Raw genomic sequence first — 13,450 nt, 5'->3', positions numbered from 1 at the left:
CTTCCACTTTCCCCAGCATAATTGTCTTCTCTAGGCTTTCCTGTCTCCTCATGATGTGGCCAAAGTACTTCAACTTTGTCTCTAGTATCCTTCCCTCCAATGAGCATTCGGGCTTTATTTCCTGGAGGATGGACTGGTTGGATCTTCTCGCAGTCCAAGGCACTCTCAGCACTTTCCTCCAGCACCACAGCTCAAAAGCATCGATCTTCCTTCGCTCAGCCTTCCCTAAGGTCCAGCTCTCACATCCGTAGGTTACTACAGGGAATACCATGGCTTTGACTAGGTGGATCTTTGTTGCCAGTCTGATGTCTCTGCTCTTTACTATTTTATCGAGATTGGACATTGCTCTTCTCCCAAGAAGTAAGCGTCTTCTGATTTCCTGGCTACAGTCTGCATCTGCAGTAATCTTTGCGCCTAGAAATACAAAGTCTGTCACGGCCTCCACATTTTCTCCCTCTATTTTCCAGTTGTCAATCATTCTTGTTCCCATAATCTTGGTTTTTTTGATGTTTAGCTGCAACCCGGCTTTTGCACTTTCTTCTTTCACCTTGATTAGAAGGCTCCTCAGCTCCTCCTCGCTTTCAGCCATCAGAGTGGTGTCATCTGCATATCTGAGGTTGTTAATGTTTCTTCCAGCAATTTTCACCCCAGCCTTGCATTCATCAAGCCCCGCACATCGCATGATGTGTTCTGCATACAAGTTAAAAAGGTTGGGTGAGAGTATGCAGCCTTGCCGTACGCCTTTCCCAATCTTGAACCAGTCTGTTGTTCCGTGGTCAGTTCTGACTGTTGCTACTTGGTCCTTGTACAGATTCCTTAGGAGAGAGACAAGGTGGCTTGGTATGCCCATCCCACCAAGAACTTGCCACAATTTATTATGATCCACACAGTCAAAGGCTTTAGAATAGTCAATGAAGCAGAAGTAGATGTTTTCTGAAACTCCCTGCCTTTCTCCATTATCCAGCGGATATTGGCAATCTGGTCTCTCGTTCCTCTGCCTTTTCTAAACCCAGCTTGAACATCTGGCAACTCTCGCTCCATGTATTGCTGGAGTCTTCCTTGCAGGATCTTGAGCATTACCTTACTGGCATGAGAAATAAGGGCCACTGTACAGAAGTTTGAGCAGTCTTTCGCATTTCCCTTTTTTGGTATGGGGATATAAGTTGATTTTTTCCAGTCTGATGGCCATTCTTGTGTTTTCCATATTTGCTGGCATATGGCATGCATCACCTTGACAGCATCATCTTTTAAGATTTTAAACAGTTCAGCTGGGATCCCGTCGTCTCCTGCTGCCTTGTTGTTAGCAATGCTTCTTAAGGCCCATTCAACCTCACTCCTCAGGATGTCTGGTTCTAATTCATTCACCACACTGTCAAAACTATCCTCGATATTATTATCCTTCCTATACAGATCTTCTGTATAGTCTCGCCACCTTCTCTTGATCTCTTCAGCTTCTGTTAGGTCCCTGCCATCTTTGTTTCTTATCATACCAATTTTTGCCTGAAATTTACCTCCAATATTTCTAATTTTCTGGAAGAGATCTCTTGTCCTTCCTATTCTGTTGTCTTCTTCCACTTCCATGCATTGTTTATTTAAAAATAGTTCCTTATCTCTTCTGGCTAACCTCTGGAATTTAAGTGGGCATATCTCCCCTTATCACTGTTTCCTTTTGCTTTCCTCCTTTCTTGGGCTACTTGCAGTGTCTCAGCAGACAACCATTTTGCCTTCTTCGTTTTCTTTTTCTTTGGGACGTACTTTGTTGCCACCTCCTGAACAATGTCGCGGCCTTCTGCCCATAGTTCTTTTGGGACTCTGTTTACTACATCTAGTCCTTCAAATCTGTTCTTCACTTCCACTGTATATTTGCTAGGAATGTTAGTGAGATCTTATCTAACTGGTCTGTGTATTTTCCCTGATCTCTTTAGTTTTATTTTAAATTGAGCAATAAGAAGTTCGTGATCTGAGCTACAGTCAGCCCCAGGTCTTGTTTTCACCGACTGGATGGATGTCCGCCACCTTTGGCTGCAAAGGATGTAGTCAATCTGATTTCGGTGCTGACCATCTGGTGAAGTCCATGTGTAAAGCCGTCTTTCTTGAGTAGTCTAACAACGAAAGAAATGCGGAGGCAAGACGTGTTTCATTTTAGGAGGAAAAAACAAACATGTCAATTTTGAAGCAGTTGCCCATCTTAACTGCTTCAAAATTGACATGTTTGTTTTTTCCTCCTAAAATGAAACACGCCTTGCCTCCGCATTTCTTTTGTTGCTAGACTACTCATTCAATTTAAGACTTATAAACTCTTGTTTGTTGTTTATTTTTATTTGTAAAATAATTAAAACACGAAATTAAAATGATTTTTTAAGTTAAAAAATAACCAGCCCTTGATTGACACTCAATATGAATATTACTGACCTGACATTTGCTATAGGACTAAAAAGAAGAGCAAAGCATTGAAAAGGAAGACAAATGGTAAAAAGAGGCCACCTTGCAGTATTATTGACGGAATCCTTTTGTTTTTTAAGAGGGCTTCCAGAAAATTTATATGCAAAAACAAGGAAGTTATCATTTAACCTTTCAAATAAAACTATGTTAGATGTTAACAAAAACACCTTCTCTCTATATTCTATAATCATTTTCTATGAGATCACTGATAACCCAAGGGCAGCTTATGGTTGGGACTCCTGGGGGGGGGGGGGGGTGTCGCCAAATACCATTGGAAAACACAGTATTTTGTCTTGGTCACGGGAGTTCTGTGTGGGAAGTTTGGTCCAATTCTCTCATTGGTGGGGTTCAGAATGCTCTTTGATTGTAGGTGAACTGTAAATCCCAGCAATTACAATTTCCAAATGTCATCAACGTGTATTTTCCCCAAACTCCACCAGTGTTTACATTTGGGTATAGTGAGTATTCGTGCCAAATTTGGTCCAGATCCATCATTGTTTGAGTCCACAGTGGAAGTAGATTAACTGCAACTCCCAAACTCAAGGTCAATGCCCACCAAACCCTTCCGGTATTTTCTGTTGGTCATGGGAGTTCTGTATGCCAAGACTGGTTCAATTCCATTGTTGGTGGAGTTCAGAATGCTCTTTGATTGTAGGCTAACTATAAATCCCAGCAACTACAACTCTCGAATGACAAAATCAATCCCCCCCAACCCCACCAGTATTCAAATTTGGGTGTATCGGGTACTTGTGCCAAATTTGGTCCTGTGAATGAAAATACATCCTGCATATCAGATATTTCCATGATAATTCATAACAATAGCAAAATTAGAGTTATGATGTAGCAACGAAAATAATTTTATGGTTGGGGGTCACCACAACATAAGGAACTGTATAAAGGGGTCGCTGCATTAGGAAGGTTGGGAACCACTGATCTAGGGGATTATCCTCTTGATATAATTGTCTTTTCAAATTAGAGCTAAGAGGTGTTTTGTTTTTTTGTATGAGAATCTCAAGGCAGCACAGTTATTGCCCATGTCCAATAAAGTAGCCTTTTCCAAGCTATATGTGAAAAAACTATAAAATATGAACCTGCAACAGGGGCACAAATATCTTACACTCTTCACCAGATTCGGAAGACTTGTGTATATGCACAAAAACATATCAGTTGTTCACTTGTGCACTGGATTTGAAGCAAAATTTGAACCAAAATTATTGGAATTTAAATCACATTGTAGGTTGGCTGTCCAGTTATTGTGTACAAGCTAAACTTTGGAATTTACAATATACTAAAAAAAAACTGCACTGTGGTTTGTGTATAGTATAAATAGTGTTGGAATTAAAGCATTTCATTCCAAGAAGCTCTCTCATACTTCTATACAAAGTAGATCAAAAAGGGTATTTCACTTCATGCATAGAATCATACGGTTGGAAGGAATCATAAAGGACATCTACTCCTATCTCCTGTGATGCAGTCATATATGACTAAACACTACCTCCTAAGTGACAGTCATTAACTTCAGTTCAAGGATGGAGAAGGAGAGTCCACAATCTTATTGCACGGTGAATCAACTTTTCCCACCAAGGACAGTCTTTGTAATAATTTGAATCTTCTTGCTTGCAATTTGAACCCACTGGTTCAGGTCCTACCCCTACAGATTGCTCTGTCTTCCACAGAACAACTCTTCAGATATTCTGTGGAGTAATCTCTCAGTTTTCTCTTCTCCAAGACAAACATTCCCAGATCTTTAAGAAGGTATTTACAATATTTGGTTTCTAGACCTTTACTTCGAATATATCTTAGTTGTTTGAAGCTACTGTAGGATAGACTCAAGGTGCCACAGCTCTGAGTTGGCAAGATCTGAAGAAGGCTGTTGATGATAGGATGGCCTGAAAGGTCTCTCATTCATGTAGTCACTACAAGTCAAAGTCAACTTGATTACAATTAACAACAACAAACCGTGCCTTCAAATTTAAGGAAAGAGATGGGCAAAGTGTAGCCCTCAGGTTGTATGTGGTCTATAGAGCTCTTGCTGTCTTTAAATTCATCTTAACCCATTTAGCCTATTTATTTTGTTCTTTTTTTTTAAAGATAAACTGCTGATCCTGGAAGTCTCCAGGATTAGAAATTCAATTATTTGCAGGTCACCTGTATTACTTAACTTTTCAATTGTTTGCAGGTCACCTGTATTACTTAACATTAAAACCTATCCATTTTTCAAAACTAAAGCATTTTCTTTTAAATTTTCTGAACACTTTTGGCAGCCTGTGTGAATCTCGAAGGCTGAAATTCGACTGCCAACCCACTGTTTTGCCTATTCCTGTCTCAAAAGATGGTTTGCTCATCACTGAACTGCAGGCGAAAAAATGTCCTGACAAGTGGATAAGGAATTCACAAGACAAATCTAAAAGGGGCATAACAATTGAGAAGGCGAGGGAACAAAATAAATATGCAACCCCCCCCCCCCTCCAAAAAAAAAACCCAAAGCCAAACAACACTCAACTCTATGTTTCAAGAAAAAGATAGCTGGGGCAAATAAATGAAATAAGTATAACAATAAAAAAAACAGAAGGGGAGGGATGAAAAGATTATACACTTTGAAGTATGACCATTCTGAAGGAACAAGCTATGCCTCATGACATCTGAATTAAAATCTGTACTTAAGAGCGGGATGTATTGAATGGCCAATGTCATTTCTTAATCAGATTTGGAAGGTCAGATGGACAGAAACGACACAAATAGAAACATGCCAAACATGACAGAGCAGAAAACACTACAACAAAATGAATGAAATCTGCTGGCAAGGCTCGTGGCCTGAAGGGTATATTATCAATGCTATTAATTTAAAGCTGAAGAGATTATGCTCAATGAGATCATCACTAAATTTCATATAAAATGCCATGGCTCTGAATCTACTCCACTAAATTATGTAGAGATGACAGTCAGATTCGCCCTGCTGGAAAGAAGACGAGTTTCGGGGTCCAGCAGATGCATCCACTGGAATAAAGAGATTGGGGTAGTGACTTTTGATAACTCCTTCTACTCTTTCAAAAGGTTACTGTAGGCAAAGGGGTATATTCCATCATTAGTTTGTTTAGTGTATATCCATTCAATTAATGGACCCTTGATAAAGTCAACATTTATATAGGTTCCATTGATCTAGTTGTTTTGATACTATCAATAGGATTCAGACCCAAAACTTTAAGTCTTCTTCCAATGACAGATTTATTGTAGTTGGATTACCAATTACATTCAGTACTCCAATTGAACATGGTGGAGGAAATAGAATTTTTGCATTTTGAGTGTAAGCAAATTGTATATCCTGATTAGCATTTGTAATTTATTTGTTACACCAATTTATCTTGGATTTATTTTAGCAGTAAATCATGCTATATGATATTCAGATTACTGTGACTATCAAGAACCTTGTGTTGTTGTGCTCCATTGCAATGTATCATATGCAGAAAAGCTACTGGGTAAACTATTTTAGTCCCAAGTTGCAAAGTCATTTTCCTCTTCTCAACCTCAACAGCAACTCCATAAGTTGGATCTTGTATCACTCAGCATTCATGACATTCAACATGAGGCACCAAATTTGACTTTCATGAGAATTCACTATCAATCTTTCATAAACTGACAGTTGTATTAACTGTATAATGCAAGATATCAGCTTTTTCCAAATCTCCATTCCTGGGGAAAATCAAATCATAGGATCAGCTAACCATGGCATGCTTTAAACCCTTATGAAAAATAAATTGGCAAGATAATGTCTTCCACAGAACCAATTTTTGTCTCTCAAAAATTACTCTACCTGCATATTCATTTAGGTAAAGATACTGGGGAAGATGTTAGGATCTTTAGTTTTTTCCCCTTAATATATTTCAAAATTGTGGCAATTGTCAATATCACATTTTTCTCTAAACCAGGAATGAGAAACTTCTAGGGCTGGGGATTTGCATCAGAAGCACAAAAAGTCCTATTTGTGAAGCTGATTCCCAGTCTTAGGGTGGCAAAAACAAAAGGTTCCACATAGTAACCTTCATTTAAGTAGATGGGACACTTTAGTGCTCCCAACACATTTTGCAGAATTATTATAAAAATATAAGGCAAAGATACAAATTTCTGTTATCTGTCTAGTCCATAATAATTACATAAATTCGTGTTGGCTCCTTTTTTGTTGCAAACAAGGATGGATGCGAGGATGATATATAAATCAGTATGATAATGTCTTCCACAGAACCAATTTTTGTCCGCCTGCAAGTACCCTACCTGCGAGTATTTGTAGCTGGACAAAATCTTGTGAATGAGTGTCTGGGTACCTTCCTAGGAATACTAATAGACATTCCTACAGCATAAGGTACCTCTATACCTTAAAATACATAGAATTCTAATTTAGATCAGAAAATTACTCCAGGTTAATGCACTCAGTAAAATTAAATTTTAAATCTGCCTGAATTAAATTGCACTATTTTGTATGTAAAGGGAGGATCCTTAAGGTGGAATGTACTGCCAGAAATCTTCTGGGACTGTAATACTGTGGAGTCTCACTTATCCAACCTTCATGCATCCAAAGTTCTGTAATATCCAATACAGTCTGGCTCCTGCCCAGATCCACAGCTGTTTCAATATATTGTGATGTTTTGGTGCTAAATTAGTAAATACAGCAATTACTACATAACGTTACTGAGTATTGAACTGCTTTTTCTGTCAATTTGTTGCAAAACACGATGTTTTAGTGTTTAATTTGTAAAATCATAACATAATTTGATGTTTAATAGGCTTTTCCCTAATCCCTCCTTATTATCCAACATTTTTGCTTATTCAACGTTCTGGCGACCTGTGTATATTGGATAAACCAGATTCTACTGTACATCTAAAAAACAAAGGCTGTTTAGTGTTTATGAGATTATAAGATGGAGCATTGCTCTAACAACTTTTGGGATTCATATTTATGGTAGGTAACAACCAGACATGACCTGGTGCCCCAACAAAATAGCTTTCAATATACGGGTGTGCCATTCTCTCCATTATGGGGTTACTTCAGAGAAGAAGGTGAGATAGGACCCCAAGAGCACTTTCCAGCTTCATGTCTCATGTCCCTCATACAGGATAGCACTAAAGTCGTTATTTCCTAGTACTGGCAGTCTCTGGGTTACAGACATCTGACTTACATCTGACTCATAGTTAAGAACAGTGGTGAGACAACAAGAATTGAGATGAAATCTCCCCCTGGGAAGGGAAATACCCTCTTGAAAAAGTTATCATGGGGAAAAGTTGTCTCTACTGAAGCTTTCTCACCAATCCTTGTTTCCACAACATGCCAAAGTTTTCAAAATCCAATTGTCACAAAGGGTCCTTCTACACAGCCCTATAACCCAGAATATCAAGACTGAAAATCCCACATTATCTGAGTGTGTGCTCAGATAACCCAGTGCAAAGCAGACATTGTGGGATTTTCTGCCTTGATTTTCTGAGATATAGGGCTGTATGGAAGGTCCCAGAGACAGAAAGTGAGGTGAAATCTTCTGAACAGGGGAACAGATGGCAAAAGAAACATTACAGGGACATTCATCCTTCAGGCTAAAAAAATAGCTGGCGTTACATTGTAAATATCTATCTGTTCCAATTTACAAACAAACTCAACTTAAGAACAGACCTACAGAACTTATATGGTCTGTAACCCGGGGACTGCCTGTACTTTGTTCCATAATGCACAGGAAACCCCTTGGTTGGGATGCTGCCTGCCTTAATAGTTAGGTTGGGGGGGGGGGGGTGGTTATGGTAGAAGTTACCAATAATGATGCCACTCCATTGTTATAACTATGTCTGATGATGTAGGGTATTGGTTATCCCAAATACTTTCCTTCTAACATAGCTAACATACTAAACATGGAGTGTTCAAACTAGTCCATGTAGAGCTTCCCAAAATGCACAAAATGATCTCCCCCCCCCCTTCTTTTGCAAATGCAAAGCAGCATAAGAAGCAACAAGAACCTGTCCTGTTCATGCCAAGCTGCTCCCAGTCTTTGCACTCAAGGAACAAGAGTATATTTGCTGTATGTATCCTACTCTGAGTTTGAAGTGGGGTGCCATCACTTGTTCCCAGCAAGAAAAGTGTCTTGCCTATTTAGAAAAAAAACCCTATAGAAACCATGCCTGAAAATAACTTTGCTTTATGAAAAATCTTTGATAAAGCTTGACAGTTTAGTGATTTGGGGGAAAAAGTATTCTGCCCTTGGATATAAATAGAGTGGGTAGACAAGTTTGGTGGGATCCACTCATTATATGTTTTGATAACATTTGTGATTTGTCATTGTTACTGTTGAGATTAATGGTTAAAGTCAGGAAAATCATCCATTTTTACAAACAAAGGAAAATGTATATCTTCCTTCCTTATTTTCTTTGATTTCAAGTCAATTAATGTATCTTAATGGAAGAAAGGGATAAAAAGGTTGGAGGAGACATGCCTATTATTTAATATCATATTTTAAACAGATTTTTTATGGATAGTGCTCAAAGTTAAGTGAGGGCAATTTCTTTTCCCAGGCTGAACTTTCTTCCAACAGTAAAGGTAAAATTAAAACTCTATAAACATTTTCCCAATTTTATTTCACAGTTTAAGCTCTACCTGGAAATTCTGCTAAACTGTTTGAAAATATATAATAACACAGGCCTCTTTATTATTCTACAGTAGATAAAAAGTGCATTTTTCACTGCATAAACTAGCACCATCTCTGCCATTAGAATGCCATTTATTTCCATTTCATATTAGATAAGATGATAAAAATGCAATTTTCTGTTATTTTGGACTTACAAACAGAAACCTATGCCTTCAAAATCCCCAATGAAAGAAGTAATCATCAGGGTAATCCCCCACACTTGCCATTTAATCACGATGGGCATTTAAATGGCCTACAAAAGCAACCATTTTAGCTGGTGGAAATTCATTTTAATCTATTTATCTTACTACTATCAATCCCGCATAGCCACTATCATTTTAATACATTTTCATTTTTTAAAAACCCAGTTTGGTATGCATACTGAGGTAGTACACCTTAAAAGAATTCTAACAAAAATATATTGACATTGAAGGAGAATGAATAGTGCAAAAACAAGAACAGATATGTCCGATTCTCCTTTGTGTACTTGATAAGAGCTGAGATGGAAAGGTTTTAGGTTTCCTTCGGAAGAAGGGGTGAATTTGCAGATACTTGAGGGAATATTTAGCTGCATTTGCAGCTTTTCTTCCTGCAGGTGTATCTTTTTTCTCAAATGAGGTCTCCAGTATCTTTCTATAGAAGGATATGTGTTTAGAAACCAACCTGGTGAAATCATCCCATCTGAGGAGAGATAAGTTGCAATGGCTGCCCTTGAGAATTTGTATTCTGTATACAGAAATTATTTGACAAGATTATTGGGTTATTCCCTTTTACTGTAAATTAGTTGTATAGTATGTTATGGTCTATTTTGGAGAATAAGTCAATAACAGAATCATAAAGTTGGAAGAGACCACAAGGGCCATCCAGACCATCCCCATTCTGTCATGCAGGTATAGTCGATCCAAACACTCCCAACACATGATCTTCCAACCTCTTGTCTAAAAACTTCCAATGAAGGAGACACCATCATCCTCTAGAGTAGCATATTCATTACTCAACTGTCAAGCAGCAATTTCTAATATTCAGGAAGTTATTTCTAATATTCAGGTGGAATCTCTTTGTTTTGTTCCATTGCTCAATGTCCTAGTCTCTGGAGCAGCAGAAAACAAGCGAGCTCCATCATCAATTCAACATCCATTCAAATAGTTTTAAAATGGCTATCAAGTCTCCTCTTAACCTTTCGTTTCCAGGCTAAACACATTCTCTAAGCTACTCCTCATAATGTAGAGTATCCAGCTGGTTAATATTCCTCTTGAACAGTGGTAAAAAGAACAGTTGAATACAGTAGAATCAAGTGTTGGTTATGTCAAAATGGGGCACTTGCAACAGCCAGGAGGTTGGATGAAACAGGCAACAGCGACACAGGTGTTGTTCATGCCTTTCGCTTACAACAGTGGTTCTCAACCAGTGGGTTCCCAGGTGTTTTGGCCTACAACTCTCAGGAATCCCAGCCAGTGGTCCAGCTGTTAGGATTTTTGGGAGCTGGAGGCCAAAACATCTAGGGAGCCACAGGTTGAGAACCACTACCTTACAATGATTGGTGAAGGAAAAGGGTGATGGCGCCAGTATCCCATCTGGACAGTGGATTATTCCAAATCAGAGCCAATCTCCCTGTCGTGACTGTCCCAAAGCTGTGGGATACTCCGGAGTTTCTAGCATTTCTGCCAACTTTCCCCAAAGTGGGGCAAAGTTGGTTGAACCCCTAAAACCCTTTGTGTGGACAGCCAGCAGTGGATCCAAAGTGAATCTGGGTTTTCTTATCCATGGGTCTAGGGAAGTGGTGCTTTCTTTACTACAGAATTTATCTGCCATTTATCATTGCCTCGTTACATTGGCTAAAAAGCAACATATGTTTGCGATTATACATATATACAGGATAAGAAAAAAAACCACTGCTTAAGTAGCCAAGCTGACAAATGGGAGGTTAAAGTCTATAGGATCTACTGACCCAAGTACTTTCAGAACCAAACATAAACATGTAGTTTATGTTGGGAATCATGTCATAATGTTTAACCCAACTTCCTTCCTTCCTTCCTTCTTTCCTTCCTTCCATCCATCGTTCTTTTTATTAATATTTTCTATATGCCTTTCGTGTCTTTTTAAGAAAGCTTTAAAAAGATGGTGGCATTTTCACAACCAACCTGAAGAAAAATTTCTCTGTGTTAAGTAAAGGTTTTTCCTTGACATGAAGTCTACTCATGTCCGACTCTGGGGAGTGGTGCTCATCTCCATTTCTAAGCTGAAGAGCCAGTATTGTCCATAGATGCCTCCAAGGTCTTGTGATCGGCATGACTGCATGGAGTGCCATTACCTTCCTGTCGGAACGGTACTTATTGATCTACTCACACTTGCATGTTTTCAAACTGCTATGTTGGCAGAAGCTGGGGCTAACAGTGGGAGCTCCTGCCAACCTGGATTCAAACCGCCGACATTTCGGTCAGCAAGTTCAGCAGCTCAGCAGTTTAACCCACTGCGCCACTGGGGACTCTCTCTCTCTGTGTTAGCAATGATAATAATATTATTGAGTATTCATTCTCACATTGAAATTCAATTTTTTTTTATCTAAACCCTTTTAGAATATCACAGAAATTGAGTAGCATGTCTCTCTGAACCTTATGTAATTAACAAGAGTTATTCCAATAAGAAATTTGCTCTAATGTCAGAAGGCTGCTTTAGCACAGATACCTGGGCCTAAAAGCCAGATATGCTTTCAAACAGGAATTTTATGCAAGCACAACTTTTGATCATGTGCCTTGTTTCTCACCTGAGGTGGAAGAATATTGTTCAGTCACTTATGATTTATTAAGAAAAAAATAAAAAGCCAACATTCCCATTCTAGAGTCAATATTATCAGTATTTTCAGCACCAATTGTGCATGGTTTCAGTAAAACATAACTTTAAAAAACTCAAAGTGATCTAAAATTGTTTTTGATATAACATAGCAATAAATGGGCTTATTTGGGCAAAGACATGGTGACAAAACAGAACAAAACATAGAACAAGAGGATGACAGAATTGCACGCTCACCTCTTATACTGAGCAATGTTAACTTTTATAATTTGAAGTGAAATTGTTAGTTCAGATTGCTGTGGAGCTTTTGCATTTCAATAATGGAATTTAAAAGCTTTGAGGTGGAACCTGTTTTCCTTGCACTTTTAGTACAGAACAATCATTTGAGTCATTGTTATCAGTTGCATATAAAGACTTCAATTCTGTTGAGGAATGCAACAATTTTCAAAAGAGAGTCTTGTTCCAAAAAAAGATATTTTTTACTTGTAGGAAAGCTCAGTTTTGTCCTTATAAGAACAGCCCTTTCCATACAAACATTTTATGCACAATTCAATTTACCTATTTAAAAGCTACTGAAAGGAGAGGAATGACTTCAGCAGGGGCTATATTACAACAGGCACTTTATAAACATTTGTGCGTGGGAAGGTTTTACAGGCATGCACGTCCTACTGAGATTTAACAGGAAACATGCACTTATGAAATGTGTCCACAGAGAACAGGGGAGAAGAAGTATTAGCTGCTGAAAATAATTTTAAACAGTATCTACACAGTGAGGAAACAAGATAGGAAACTGTTGTCATTATAGTGATACCTTCAGCAAGTGGGTCAAGGGTGTGAATCATAAGTTGGAAAATGCTGTTCCTCATGAGACTATTGTGCAGAGATGCAGAGCTTCCACCCCGCTGGAGACGTGGCTTTGTCTAAAACAGCAGGAAGGAAAAGGAGAGATTTTGAATGCCTTTTAGGAAGTGTATTTATTGCATTGCATTCCAAAGCAGCAACACTTCTCACACATACCTAAACCACAGGACTTTCACATTTCAGGTCAAAGAATTTCATTTAGAAGAGGATGGCATTGGTGAACTTGGTTCTATTCTATCCCTCTGCTTTTTTAATACCCATATCAAGCTGCTATATTGAATTCATTTGTGCTATTGAAACAATATGCAATCTGTAAGCTGACAACCTAATGGTATTGCTCCCAGAAAGATAAAACTGTCAAGGTACTAAGCCAGAGCCTGGAAAAGTTACTTTTTGGTTCACTAGGGGATTCTGGGAGCTCTAGTTTAAAAAGTAATGTTCACATGCTACAAAAATTTCTATATTTGATAGATGTGGAAATTGTCTAGTAGAAGATCAATAAACTGAAACCTAATGATCAAAGAGTGTGGAACTACAAAACAGATAGTTCTTGGATATAACGAATTTGTGTCCAACCTGTTTGCACTCCTTCCAAAACAACAGGTTCCATTTGGCATACTCTTGGACCCATCTGGGCATTAGAGATTCATGCAGTTAAACTTTAGTTAATTTTCTAACTGGTGAGAGATAACCTGGGC

General features: G+C 38.4%; 1 protein-coding gene across 4 annotated transcripts in view; it reads right to left on the bottom strand.

Annotated features, from left to right (window-relative positions):
• The window catches only part of SLC24A2 (solute carrier family 24 member 2), a 108,087-nt gene that overhangs the window by 39,757 nt on the left and 54,880 nt on the right, over nucleotides 1-13,450 (bottom strand). For all 4 annotated transcript variants that reach the window (XM_060762437.2, XM_060762442.2, XM_060762438.2 and 1 more), the window contains one exon: nucleotides 12,703-12,811. In XM_060762437.2, the coding sequence (XP_060618420.2) occupies nucleotides 12,703-12,811 (109 nt within the window). The remainder of the gene's footprint in view (nucleotides 1-12,702; nucleotides 12,812-13,450) is intronic.

The sequence above is a fragment of the Anolis sagrei genome, chromosome 2, assembly GCF_037176765.1.
Source record: "Anolis sagrei isolate rAnoSag1 chromosome 2, rAnoSag1.mat, whole genome shotgun sequence".
Lineage (NCBI taxonomy): Eukaryota > Metazoa > Chordata > Lepidosauria > Squamata > Dactyloidae > Anolis > Anolis sagrei.
Note: the sequence above shows the minus strand (reverse complement) of the source record. Positions and strands in the feature narration are given on the sequence as shown.